Source organism: Lytechinus variegatus, chromosome 12 (genome assembly GCF_018143015.1).
Source record: "Lytechinus variegatus isolate NC3 chromosome 12, Lvar_3.0, whole genome shotgun sequence".
Lineage (NCBI taxonomy): Eukaryota > Metazoa > Echinodermata > Echinoidea > Temnopleuroida > Toxopneustidae > Lytechinus > Lytechinus variegatus.
Window position 1 is genome coordinate 8,788,953 of NC_054751.1, and position 14,950 is coordinate 8,803,902.

The 14,950-nt window shown below is 36.7% G+C and overlaps 1 protein-coding gene across 1 annotated transcript; it reads right to left on the bottom strand.

Annotated features, from left to right (window-relative positions):
* Positions 1-1,344: 1,344 nt before the first annotated feature.
* Positions 1,345-14,914, bottom strand: LOC121425251. Its single transcript, XM_041621271.1, has 11 exons — positions 14,464-14,914; positions 13,782-14,026; positions 13,196-13,347; positions 12,412-12,505; positions 10,446-11,594; positions 9,248-9,399; positions 8,329-8,422; positions 7,202-7,627; positions 5,241-5,391; positions 3,015-3,154; positions 1,345-1,898 (listed from the first exon to the last, which is right to left on the bottom strand). Exons 1-11 carry the CDS (start codon positions 14,528-14,530, stop codon positions 1,581-1,583), a joined length of 2,988 nt encoding a protein of 995 aa, XP_041477205.1. The 5' UTR covers positions 14,531-14,914; the 3' UTR covers positions 1,345-1,580.
* Between the last annotated feature and the right edge of the window lie 36 nt (positions 14,915-14,950).

Consider the following 14,950-nt stretch of genomic DNA (forward strand, 5'->3'; position numbering starts at 1 on the left):
TTTGATTTGGAGCCCTTTGTTCGATCTTGTGCTTGCCTTGCTTTATTTTTTTCCATGTTTAATTATATTTATTTCTTATTTTTATTCTTATTTTTTAATGTCCTCCTCGGTAATGGCAGATTGCATAACATTCATGTACCTTTTTTTTCTTTGCGCTATGTTGTATTCCATATGGTGGTGATGGCTTTGGAAGAAAACCATTATCTTTGAACTGTTATCTTTCAATGCATAGTACGATGTAAGAAATGTACCGCTTGATTCGTCCGTATATTATACACATAAATGTATGTACTTTCAAGGGCGACCTCCGAGACTTAATTTATACAAGCGTATTCTGGAGAGTGTTTGACCTCCTGACCTTTTTCTTGAACTTGCAAAGTGTTTCCAAATTTATGAGATGGATGGTCCATATTTGGCAGGATCTTTAGGGCGGTCTTTTTTGTTTCTATCTTGGCGCTTCCGTCATGAAAACTTTTAGATAATTATAATCTTATATCTGCCTCTTTTATATTGTAATGTTTCATGATTTCATGCTTTTCCATCATGCTAATCATTTGTAAATATTGAGATTGTTATGATTTATTTCAATAACAAGTGGAATGCCTCTGGCCGTCTCACCTGCATCACGTGATTCAACATAGCAGCAGTGCTGACTTTGAAAACTACTATAACTCGCACAAGATGTTCAGTGATACTTGGTTACTCTTATTTCCACATTTTATGAACTAGACCAATACACTTTACAGAGACAGGATGGTAATTCAACAAATACCCCCAATGTGGCCAAAGTCCATTGACCTCACATGACCTTTGACCTTGATCATGTGACCTGAAACTTGCACAGGATGTTCAGTGATACTTGATTACTATTATGTCCAAGTTTCATTAATCAGATCCAAAAATTTTTTAAGTTTTGATTGTAATTCAACTGATACCCCAAATCGGCCAAAGATCATTGACCCTAAATGACCTTTGACCTTGGTCATGTGACGTGAAACTCATGCAGGATGTCTGGTGATACTTGATTAACCTTATGTCCAATTTTAATGAACTAGGTCCATGTATTTTCTAAGTTATGATGACATTTCAAAAACTTTACCTCAGGTTAAGATTTTGATGTTGATTCCCCCAACATGGTCTAAGTTCATTGACCCTAAATGACCTTTGACCTTGGTCATGTGACATGAAACTCTAATAGGATGTTCAGTAATACTTGATTAACCTTATGGTCAAGTTTCATGAACTAGGTCCATATACTTTCTAAGTTATGATGTCATTTCAAAAACTCAACCTTAGGTTAAGATTTGATGTTGACGCCGCCGTCGTCAGAAAAGCGGCGCCTAGTCTCACTCTGCTATGCAGGTGAGACAAAAACTTTAATATAAAAAAAAAAACTCATTGAATAGAGCATCTTTCTTTGACCTCATGCAGAGTTTTGTTCAACCGCACTCATACCTATTGATATTCGTATAACGGCAACTTGTAAGAGCTAAAGACATTCACAAAATAATGCACAGGTGGAAATTTTCATACACCCCCCCCAAAAAAAGGAGAACAAATGGTGGCCTTGCATACATAAACTACTGATTTCCTTGGTTGCATAAGAGCAAATAAAATGCTCTGACCTGAGGAGAAATGTTCTTTGAAACCTTGTACACCACCGAGGCAAAGAAACCAAAGAATATCAAAACACGACTATCAAAAGGAGCCTTGAATACATAGAATGACTTGAAGAGCCTGGCAAATGCAGTCAGGATGGAGTTTCCAGCTGGTATAGCCATATTGTCTACAATGAGGTAGTATTCCTCAGGGGCTGTTCTGGGGCCTAGGCACAGCAGGAATGGCTGGGTGAGTTCCGCTGGCTTGCCTGTAGCGTACGCAGCAGCATCAGTCCCAGTCTGTGATGAAAAAAATATAAGGTTACACTTAAACAAGCAGATATGAATAAACCTTTTAAAAAAGAAATTTTAATAAAACCGATAATTCATCCTGATACAATGGTAATGTATCAATTTCATTTCAGTAAGTACGAATTGCAAATTTTGCAATTAAACATTATAAGGCTACAGCTAGTTGTTTAATGGTAAAAAAAAGACACATGGGGCAATTCCACAAACAAAAAACTAACTACTGTTCCAAGCTACTTAAAGAACAAGTCCACCTCAGAAAAATGTTGATTTGAATCAATAGAGAAAAATCAGACAAGCACAATGCTGAAAATTCATCAAAATTGAATGTAAAATAAGAAAGTTATGACATTTCAAAGTTTCGCTTACTTTTAACAAAATAGTTATATGAACGAGCCAGTTACATCCTAATGAGAGAGTCGATGATGTCACTCACTATTTCTTTTTTTTTTTATTGTCTGAATCATACAATATTTCAATTTTTACGAATTCAACGATTAGGACCTCCTTGCCTGAAGCACGAAATGTTAAAATAATGGAATTCCACGTGTTCAGAGAGGAATGAAACTTCATTTCACATGACAATGACGAGAAAATAAAAATATTTCACATTTCATATATTAAAATACAAAAGAAATAGTGAGTGAGTGATGTCCTCAGTTCCTCATTTGCATACCAACCGAGATGTGCATATAACTGTTTTGTGACATGAAGCGAAACTTTAATGACATAACTTTCTTATTTATCATCCGATTTTGATGAAATTTTCAGTGTTATGCTTGTTGATTTTTTCTCTTTTTATTCAAATCAATTTTTTTGGGGTGGACTTGTCCTTTGATTTCAAACCCAAGAGCAAATTTGTAATAGACATCAAGAATATTCTGTATTTTCAGAAAAACTAGTTCCTATTTCGATAAATTACCAAATATATGCAAAAACCAGGTGAATGCTACACTCTTCTCACACTTTCTCACTAAATCTTTGGAATTTTCATTTTGTATTACTTGTTTTCTGACAATTTTATATTTTTATATTCATAGGGCTGTATTAGTTCTCATTCTACTATATCTTGCAATTATTATTCCTATTTTTTCATGATGTACGTACTTGCTCATGTTGAAAGACAGGGCTTGTTGAATTTCTGGTAACAGCACAAGCTTTTCCAATCATTTTCTGCTGCTTTTTACAGACAACACCAGTAGGAGTTGGTAGAAGTTCTATAAGAACATGTAGGGCACACAGGTGGACTATAATGTAAAAGAAAAAAAAATGAAAACAATGAAAAAAGATTGTAAAGTATATATTCAATGCAAAATAAACAATAAGATAGAAAGGTGGGGATTATCTGAATATGGGAACAATGAATGCATATCACAGGGAGTCAAATTTGCAAAGTGACTCATTTGCTGCGTCATCATGACTGGGGAGGAAGAATTCTGTTTTCATTTTTTTTCGTAGCAACTAACAGCTTTTTACAGAGTGAAAAAGGGGAAAAACACAAACAAAAATCCAGCAAAAAATGTAATCACTTTACCAAGTAAGCTTGTTTGCCTTTTACCAAATTTATAGACAATGTACAGCACTAACAACAACAAAACTCATTTTTAACTTGCCCACCCTTTATCATAGATTTGTTGACATTGTATCAGACAGTAATAGTACATAGCTTACTTACAATGACTGATATTCACACTTCACTGTTAAAAAAAAATTCTCCAAATTATTGGAGCCTGTTATGCTACCCTAGTTTGACTAAAGGGACCATTTAATGAAAGTGTAAATGTAATATCCTGTACAAGAGCAGTGTCGGTGATTTACATAGACACTAATGCGTTGACCAGTCACATCTCATATCAGAATCTGTGATTTTCTATAAAATTTGGCCTAGAAGCAGCATGGAAAAAGAATTAAATTTTTTAAAATGCAAACAATAACAAGTGGAATGCCTCTGGCCGTCTCACCAGCATCACGCGATTCAACATAGCAGCAGTGCTGACTTTGAAAACTACTATAACTCGCAAAAGATGTTCAGTGATACTTGGTTACTCTTATTTCCACGTTTTATGAACTAGACCAATACACTTACAGAAATAGGATGGTAATTCAACAAATACCCCCAATGTGGCCAAAGTTCATTGACCTCACAAGACCTTTGACCTTGATCATGTGACCTGAAACTCGCACAGGATATTCAGTGATACTTGATTACTCTCATGTCCAAGTTTCAAAAGTCAGATCAATAAACTTGCAAAGTTATGATGGTAATTCAACAGATACCCCCATTATGGCCAAAGTTCATTGACCTTTGACCTTGGTCATGTGACCTAAAATGCGCACAGGATGTTCAGTGATACTTGATTACTCTTATGTCCAAGTTTTATGACTAGACCTACATACTTTCAAAGTTATGATGGTAATTCAAGAAATACCCCCAACTCGGCCACAGTTCATTGACCCTAAATGACCTTTGACCTTGCTCATGTGACCTGAAAATCACACAGGATGTTCAGTGATACTTGATTACTATTATGTCCAAGTTTCATGAATCAGATCCAAAAACTTTTAAAGTTTTGATTGTAATTCAACAGATACCCCCAAATCGGCCAAAGTTCATTGACCCTAAATGACCTTTGACCTTGGTCATGTGACGTGAAACTCATGCAGGATGTTTGGAGATACTTGATTAACCTTATGTCCAAGTTTAATGAACTCGGTCCATGTATTTTCTAAGTTATGATGACATTTCAAAAACTTAACCTCAGGTTAAGATTTTGATGTTGATTCCCCAACATGGTCTAAGTTCATTGACCCTAAATGACCTTTGACCTTGGTCATGTGACATGAAACTCTAATAGGATGTTCAGTAATACTTGATTAACCTTATGGCCAAGTTTCATGAACTAGGTCCATATACTTTCGAAGTTATGATGTCATTTCAAAAACTTAACCTCAGGTTAAGATTTGATGTTGACGCCGCCGCCGCCGTCGGAAAAGCGGCGCCTATAGTCTCACTCTGCTATGCAGGTGAGACAAAAACTCAATTTCGATTAAATTGTTACTAGTTTCCTTTTGTCAATATCAGAATAGGAGGGCATTTCACATAAAAAAAAAAGAGTAATGTCAAGTCATGTTTAAATGTTAAAGTGTGCATTGTATTTAATGCAGTAGCACGCATCCTCTAGCATGATCTGACTGATGCAGTGATGCATTTCATACAACACGCAACTGAGAAGTTAAGTGCGGCTCTCAGTCACTCTTAAATGTTTGTGAAACACCCCCAGGGCTCATACCCGAGACTGTGTTTGGTATAACAGGGTCCTAAATGATACATACTGTCTCCATTGTCACCAAAGGTATCAAGTATCATCGAAGTTGTATCTTTAGTCCTCGCCAAGGCCAGAATAGGTTTTGTGAACTCTTGTAGCCATGAAGATAGAGCATCCGAAGATTCAGCCCCATACTTCAATGAGAAGTCGTAGTCAATCTATAAGCAAGAGAAATCAAATGGCATTTCTACAAAATAATCTGTTTAGAGTAACAGGCATATCACTTTATATTCTCTATCATCACTGGGGCAAAGGAAAGTTTTCATCAGTCTTGCAAAGTGTTCCCATAGTGGGACAACTAATGGTGAAGAGGTAGCTTTTGGTCTACTTAGATCTGGAGTTTTATTAAGACACAGAATGGGGCTAGTCCACTGGTAATTCCCTGTATTCTAATGTCCCAAAGTACCTTTCCTAAAGTCTTTGTAATAAACCTGATCTAGCAGTAGAACCCATGATCTTCCATCAGAGGGGTGGATGCCCTTACCACTTGCCCAATATCATCTTTTTTTTGCAAAATTGAAGTAACAATAAATCATTAAATGAAAACAAGTGGAATGCCTCTGGCCGTCTCACCTGCATCACGCGGTTCAATATAGCAGCAGTGCTGACTTTGAATACTACTCTAACTCGCACAAGATGTTCAGTGATACATGGTTACTCTTATGTCCACTTTTTAATGAACGAGACCAATAAACTTACAGAGATATGATGGTTATTCAACAAAAAACCTCAACATGGCCAAAGTTCATTGACCTTACATGACCTTTGACCTTGATCATGTGACCTGAAACTCGCACAGGATGTTCAGTGATACTTGATTACTCTTATGTACAAGTTTCATGAATCAGATCCATAAACTTTCAAAGTTTTGATGGTAATTCAACAGAAACACCCAATTCGGCCAAAGTTCATTGACCTTTGACCTTGGTCATGAGACCTGAAACGCGCACAGGATGTTCAGTGATATTTGATTACTCATATGTCCAAGTTTAATGAACTAGACTAATAAACTTTCATAGTTATGATGGTAATTCAACAGATACCCCCGATTCGGCCAAAGTTCATTGACCCTAAATGACCTTTGACCTTAATCATGAGACCTGAAGCTTGCACAAAATATTCAGTGATGCTTGATTACTATTATGTCAAAGTTTCATGAATCAGATCCATAAACTTTTAAAGTTATGATGGGTATTCAACAGATATCCCCAATTCGGCCAAAGTTCATTGACCCTAAATGACCTTTGACCTTGGTCATGTGACGTGAAACTCATGCAGGATCTTCAGTGATACTTGATTAACCTTATGTGTAAGTTTCATGAACTAGGTCCATATATTTTCTAAGTTATGATGACATTTCAAAAACTTAACCTCAGGTTAAGATTTCGATGTTGATTCCTCCAACATGGTCTAAGTTCATTGACCCTAAATGACCTTTGACCTTGGTCATGTGACATGAAACTTTAATAGGATGTTCAGTAATACTTGATTAACCTTATGGCCAAGTTTCATGAACTAGGTCCATATACTTTCTAAGTTATGATGTCATTTCAAAAACTTAACCTCAGGTTAAGATTTGATGTTGACACCGCCGCCGCCGCCGTCGGAAAAGCGGCGCCTATAGTCTCACTCTGCTTCGCAGGTGAGACAAAAAATGAATGAATGAATAAATAAATAAATAAATGAATGAATGAATGAATAAATAAATGAATAATTAAACAAATAAATAAATAAATAAATGGTGCATTCAAATACATGTATAATGATTAGGATTGATCGTCATTTGGTCTAATTCTATTTCCGCTGTAGTTAGTTTATCTAATAACTAATTGGTCCAAAGGCTTAAAAATTCATTAAGTCATGCATATTATCTCAAACAGCATTATGACAAAATTCTGGTTCAAATAGGGCGTACGTAAAATAGGTAAGCTGAACATAAATATCATCAAAGAGAGATCAAAACCTTACCATTACAGGCACATCCTTGAAAGCAGGATACATCGCTATGATATCAGATATACTGAGGTCACCCCCTTGAATCCACTCATCTCGTTGAAGGTGGGTATCCTTAAAGAAAGCTTTAATGGCTACCAGTTCCTCTGTGTCCTCTGCTTTCCAGCCGTGGCATTCTCCATCTTCAGTTTCTTCGACTTTAATCACAGTTGGACTAGATGGTTCGGCGGGCAGAACTTCAATGTCATCACTCGCACTTGGGTTAGGAACTGGATCCGATACCTGAGATCTACATCTATATCCGAAGGGTTGCATCTTCATCACAGAAGGTGGTGGATAATATCTTTTCTGCGTTCCAGAGGCCCTCTGACGTGCAGCTGTCGATCGTAAGGTCTTCAGGCGGAATTCTATGAAGCCACCGCCTTTATGATAAAGGTACTCCTACACACAAAGAGCAAAAACAGAAATAAAACCAAATTTGTTATTTTCATCAAGGTAGCAACTGATTTGCCAATTGCATAGCTTTTTGGCATGATGGTAACCCTCTTAGCATGGATGGCATACACGTTAGCTTCTTAAAAATGCCTTACCAGATAGACTTCATTGGCTTCGTGAGAAGGGCAACCAGAATAAACCTCTAGAACCACAGCTCTGTCTAAATGTGTTTGAGATTGCAAGAAATTATTTTTCCACTTGTTTATCATTACTAAGGAAGTGTGAATGATACAAATAAGTGAGATTGTACTAGTTGAGCAGGGTTACAAAGTAGCTGTAAAGCAAAAGATTGTTCAGGGGAACCATTTCAAAATAAGTTATTTGACAGTTACCATACTTGAAACAGTAAGACACCTGTGTTTCCTAGCCAATAAAAAAAACAAAAAAAATCTGAAAACTTGTAAGATGATAAATGTTGATGAAACACCCAGGATTTATGAATCAAGATCTTTGTAGTCAGTAATATTCATTTTTTCCTGTCTAGTTTTCATGTGTCTGCAACATACAAAATTAATGGTATTAATTTTTCATTGTATAAAATCCGGAAGTATAGAACACGAGTGACATAATACCCTTTTTCTTTTGATATATATGAAGATGAACATGGAAACAAGTAAATGATGAATGATTTTTCTCCTCATACTCACATGGCCCTTTGCCCCTGGAAGTTTATCCTTTGTACATGGAAACTGAGATACAATCGCTATTGCCAAGGCTTCTTTTTGTGCCATGGAAGGATACCTGCACATCAAACAAAGCAGAAATGATGGTCATCATTGGACATTTTCTAAAATGAATTATCATTAATTTCACTGGGCTGCTGAGAAAGCATGAATCCTTGAATCCTTGTAAAGCCATTACAGATCCAACTTTTAGGGACATGGTTATGATAATTAATGCCATAACAATGGGCACTAGTGCATTGATTTTGTTTTGGACCGAGTTCAAAAGCAGATAGCTGATTCAGTGGTAGGGTAATGTCGTATAACCTGTCTTTGAAAAAAAAAATTATGTGTGAGAGCCTATTTGATCACTGACCTTCAAATTTTGACCTCACAGAGGGGCTCATACTGGACCAATGTGTTGGTATAAATTTGCATGAAAACCTGCCCAATGATCCTTGAGGTAGTTGTGTTTACAAGTTTATACAGATTATAGAGTTGATTGTATGAGAAATGCTGGCTTCGATTTGATGTCAAATTGTGAAAACAGTTTTCAGGATTCACGGAAGCATTTATTGAATCTGTTACTGGTCTAGAGTCTTGAATGATTGCTGGTCAGTGCAGGATAGTTTTTTAAAGGTCAGTATTGGGTGCAAATATATTTTGGAGAGTTCTGCTCATCAGTAAGATAACTTTTATTCTTTATATCATCATTGCTACTCTTATCTTATTTTTGTTAAATTGTTTCTAATGGTATACAAATGTTGTGATTATGATTGTGATTGTAAATCCGATAAAACACACGATTAAAAAGAAACAAAGTCTATACAGATGGATGGACAGAAAAACAACAAAATTTCATGATGTCCTGCATCCAAGGTAGAGTCGTCATTATTCTACTTACAGCAGATTGCCCCCATGCTCAACCAGAAATGCCACTGTGACTTGAACCAGGTATCTTCTGTTCTTAACCGATGGCATCTTGCCCTGATCCAGTTCTCTAAGAACTTCCAGTCCCTTGCCGCTGCTTTCAAGAATCCTTCTTATGTTGTAGTGCTACAAAGTAAATGACAGAAGATCAAGGGTTGTATCTCAAAAAATTGCGTGAATGCTGCATACACGTAATGCAGCTCATAAATTGTTTATCATCGACATATATCGGTTGGGTGAAAGAAAAATAATTAGAGAGGAAATACATGTAGGGATAGACCTTTTTATATAATCTCATAGTGACCTCCCTTAAAGGAAATAGGGATACGTGTAAACAGAGTTATCAGAACTGTGTTAGCTGCCAATGAACAATTCATGCAAAGGTCAAAGTGGCAAAAAGTGTAACCCTTGAGTATTTCCACCTGATTTTACAAATTAGGGGTAGGCCATATAACCAGCCACTCCATCATGGTTACCCCCCCCCCCCATTCTCATATGAACAATGCATTTGGTCTGTAACATACGGATGTGATTCATCTCTTCGTGAAACCTCATAGTGGGGTAATTCAAGTAGAGTATTGGTTGTTGGTGTTACTAGGTCAAATTGGGCTGCTAAATTGAGCTCCAGGATCAACCGAGTTTAGAAATTGATGCCAATTTCTTGTTGCAGGTCAACACTGAGTGATGTCAATCCACCAGCATTGATTTCATTTCAAGTTGGGTGTGGTGGATGCTATTTGTTTTCCAACACCAACACTGTATTTGGAATTACCAAGTGTCCTACCTGAAATACAAAATGTTTCTACTATAATCTTGTTCATTAATATGAAGTTAGTATTTCTTGTCATGAAATTTCATTTCAAGTTTTATGTGGTGGATGTTATTTATTCTCCAACACCAACACTGTATTTGAAATTACCAAGTGTCCTACCTGAAATAAAAAAAATTCTAATGCAACCTTGTTCATTAATATAAAGTTAGTATTTCTTGCAATGACCAAAGGCTGCTTTCTGTTTATACAAGAAAGCTAAGAAGCCATCGATATGTTATCATCGTAGTCAGCTTTGCTTCTGAAATGGCTAGACCTGAATGCCCCACTCATGAACAGTAATAATTTGCTTTTTTGTAAAAATACTTTGACCTGGGTCTTTCACCATGTTCAGTATACTTACCTCTGGCCTGGAAAGTAGAGGTGGATGGTAAAAACCTCCACCATTATGCTTGCTTGCATTGGGAGCTTGCATAGGAAAAAGAACTGGTTCAAACTGTTGATGGAAGGTATCCCTTTGGCATAGAGGAGGAGCATTTGAGAACTGTGGTGAAAGCATTTCTCTCGATCCAACAATATTTGGAGTTGAAAACTGATGCGAAGACTGGCCCATTTCCACATGGTTGCTCATATTAGCACTCTGATTTGGACATTTTGAGTGTACATTCCACATATCTTGCGGGACATTGTGATTATGGCTTGAACATGGATGATAAACACTACCTCCGTGTATCTGTCTGCTGATAATATCATCCATTGATCTCTGATTTGTGGACTTTTCGTTGTTTGTTTCCAACATGTCTTGTGACTGAACACATGTTGTGTTAACACTTTGATGCAGATTTTGGCCAACCTGTCCATGGCAGGTTGCATGTCCACTTTGTCTTTGAGAGTTCCCAGGATGTGCTTCCTGCATCCTAGGAGCTCCAACAGGCTGAATACACTGGCTGCTTTGGGAAACACTATCTGGTTGAATGTGAATGTTTTCTCCTCCTCTTTGATTTTCCAATGCTGGTAAGTGTGTCCTTATACCATCATCCATATCAACTAGTCTATCCCCAGAATTGTTCCCAGTTGGTCTAGGATCTGAAGATTGGTCTATTAGCTCTATCTCAACAGACACAACATCTTTTGCCTCTTGTTTGAGTGAAGCCAACGTGCTTCCTTTCAACCTGTCAGTTAGTTCAACATTGTTAGGAGTGCGTTCAACATTATTATGAGTGCGCTCAACATTGTTTTGAGTGCGTTCAACCTTGTTTTGAGTGCGTTCAACATTGTTTTGAGTGCATTCAACATTGTTATGGGTGCGATCAACATCTTCTTGAGTGCACTCAACATTGCTTTGGCTATAACTTGAAGCTGGAGTATCATCAATCAACTGGCATTCGTCATCTAGACCTTGATTCTCAGACATCAAGGATTGCATGTCCATTGTTTCCTCCTGTTGAATGGGAAGGCCTTGCACTTCATAAGCCCTCCGTCGTGCAGCTGTTGTTCGCAAGTTCTTCAGTCGATAGTCCAAGAACCCACCACCTTTATGAAAAAGGTACTCCTGTGGACACCAAGTTAGAAAAGATGTGATTACTTTCATGAAAAATTCATCAAGTATAAATGTTACTAAGTAGAATCTATTATATATTTCTAGAGGCTGTGAAACAATTATGTCAATTATAGCATTAAAAGTGCCAAAATCTCTTCACATCAATGAGTAGAATTAAGAAATCCAACTGTGTGTCTCACTCACAATACCCGGTATTGAAATAGATAATATTTCTATTAATTTTCTTGTAAAGACAAATTATCAAAGCAGAGAAAGACTTTGCCTCAACACAGTTAGATTCAGAGTAAATTTGAAATATATTTAGCATAAATTGGGCTCATATTTGCACATCACATGTCAGTAATTTGTTAATTCATGTGTTACATAAGAAACAACCTTTTGAAACAACCCTGGCCTAGTGCAAGTCATCAACTATCATTCAGAGCATGAAATAAGGCAACCATTTTGCATTTATCATTTGCAATCGATATGTGCGTATCCTTTAATCACATCACTTGAAACTAAAGCAATCTATCTTTCAAATATGAAGATGATGATGATATTATGATTGTGGTGGTGGTGATAATGATGATGATGACATTGATTTTGATGACAAAATGATGATTTAATGGTAATGACGATGATGACAGAGTTGGCAAAGATCATGATGACAATGACAGCAATAATCATACTTTCTTTTGATACGAAGCACTTGACAATTACTTTATCAGAAGTCTTCAAGTGCTCAATAACAATTCACCAAAATTACCCTGGGTTTGGCAGAGTAGAGAAGACCAATATGACTGATGAACAGTAATGCTATACTTACATGACCATGTTCTCCATGTTGTGTATTCTTCAAAGCAGGAAACTGTGTAACAATCGCCATTGCCAAGGCTTGCTTCTGCTCCATGGTTGGGTATCTGTAAAGTCCAAGCAATTTACACCCTTGATCGTTGCACGCAGAAAATAGATATCAAACTCAAGTAATGGCAGGAACAATAAGTTTGAGAGAAAATCCTTAGAATCATGGCGTATTGTATACATAGATTTATATCTAGTAATATACATAATTTGTAAACCAAATAAGTGACAGAATCTAGACTGAAATGAAAATATGCAGAAATCATACACAGGTGACCCACATGGACCCATCAATCTAAAAATGTCAAACTTGTTATACTTCCAGGAAATATCACTATGGAAACAGAATCATATTGCTCACATTCTTATTCATGACTTTGAAAACTTAAGATGGTAATTTCATTTGATTTTGTCCAATTTATATAGTTTACATGATTCAAATTTAAGTTTCGCAGTAAATCTATATCCCTGATTGTGTTTCTACTAAGCTATGGAATTCACTGTGATTCTTGTAAGGTGTAGTGACGCAATGCGTCTCATTGTGATACACACATCAGTTAGAGCTTAATACATGGTCGATGAGATTTTTACACATACACATGTGTCACCTTGACTCTTCACATTTCCATGGTAAAGCATCCAAATTATACATGAGCTAAAGCTCTATGAAGGGAACATTCATTCTGCAATGTATCTTAACTTCAAATAAATGTGAGTGGATGGTGGGATATTCATAGGTAGACACTTACAGCATATGACCCCCATTCTCAACTAGATAGTCAACCGTTACTTGCACCAGAGCTCTCCTATCCATAGCTGATGGACTTTTACCAGAGTCAAGAACTCTAACAACTCCCCTCCCCTTGTAATGGCTCTCAAGAATTCTCCTGATATCGTAATCCTAGAAATTTGAAGAAAAAAAAATCACCAATATTAACGAACACTTATAGCATAAAATTGTCAAATACATGTTTTTAATTTTAAAATAAAAGCAGCACAGCTCATATTCACAAAGAAAGGTACACATTATAAGTCATCTTCCAGAATCATCTAATTTCTTAAATAAGGGAATTTGATATTATTATTTATCAAAATTTTTGTGTAAACTTTTGTAGCAGTCACAGTGTAAACACAACAGCATGTAATACATGGCCCAGGCTTCTTGTTTCTTAGTATAGTTTGATACTTCTCTCTGCTCATTATTGCATTTCACTTTGAATTACTAATATTTGTTGTACTGAGCCTTTCCACATGGATTCTTGAGTTCAATAAAGTCTGTGAGATTCAAATTTCAATAAGCAGACAGTCCTAATAATGGAGTAAAGCTGTTGTTACCTCTGGCCTTGTAAGGGGTGCCCTGTAGTACTTGGCCATATTTGCCACACTTATACTGGGAGCTTGAGGTGGCTGCACACTGCGGCTGACATTGCTGTTAACATTGCTGGTACCCTCGCCTGGAGAAGGCAAACTCTTTATTGCCATTATCAACCGCCGTCTCTCTCCGAAAGTCTTTCCGATGCCCAATTCCTTCAAATCGCTCTCTGTGATGGTGGGCAGGATTGACATATCGATGTCATTGTCTGTGAGAATTATGAAATAGTACATTTATGATCTACACAAGAGGGTTAACTAGTAAAAAAGGAAACACAACAATAGGCCTATGTATTTTCCGGAGAGAAATGCAAAATCAATGACAACAAACATCATACATGTATGTATCTCTTTAAAGTACTAATTTTTCCACGTCATCATTTCTCATAATGTGTTTATTTTTCTACATGTATGTTACTGTAGATAGATAGATACAGATAGATAGATAAATGGTTTATTAATAAAATCAAGACATCATCGCGACTAAGGCCGAATTGCGATGTATTACAATATTACATGTTTTTTTGTGTAATCCAAGGATAAGAAAAGAAGGCTTCAAAATTATAAAGTGTCCAGACACCGAAGTTGACCCATCTATACAATACATTAATATCATATTTAATTGGAAAGATTGCAAAACACTTACCAATGAATCCTTTAACAATAACATCGCTGAACCCTTTTTGATGAAGAAATTCGATGACATCTGCCATGGCTGACGTTTGAAATCCCTCTCAAAAAGAGAATGAAGGAGATAACAAACAAAAATTGTCTCAGGCTACTGCATAAGCTAAGTTTGGTTTACAATGTCAATGTCTAGTTTCATTGCCCATTGGCTTCAGTTCAGTACAGTGACTGTTCATGTCTGTGCGATCTCCGGACAGTCTCAATCTCAAAAACGGTTCTTTTCTTTCGACTTCGTTAAAATGGAAACAATGACTGAGAAAAGGAATATACTGTAAAGTAAGATGACATGTCAATGAAGTGAAATTCATCCGTTTCCTCATTTAGCTCAAAAGAATGCTAAACGTAGGTATGACGGCCAGAAAGTCTGCCCTCATATTTTGTAGACACCGTTCTGCTCTCATTTCGTCAAGGGATCGGACACAGCGCGCGCCACGCGACCGGCAGCT

Bases quoted from the DNA above. Each gene is read 5' to 3' on its own strand.
- LOC121425251 (XM_041621271.1), bottom strand. From the start codon at position 14,530: ATGGCAGATGTCATCGAATTTCTTCATCAAAAAGGGTTCAGCGATGTT. The intron at 14,027-14,463 runs GTAAGTGTTTTG...TAATTCTCACAG, and splicing joins TATTGTTAAAGGATTCATTG to ACAATGACATCGATATGTCA. The intron at 12,506-13,195 runs GTAAGTGTCTAC...TGGACTTTACAG, and splicing joins GAGAATGGGGGTCATATGCT to ATACCCAACCATGGAGCAGA.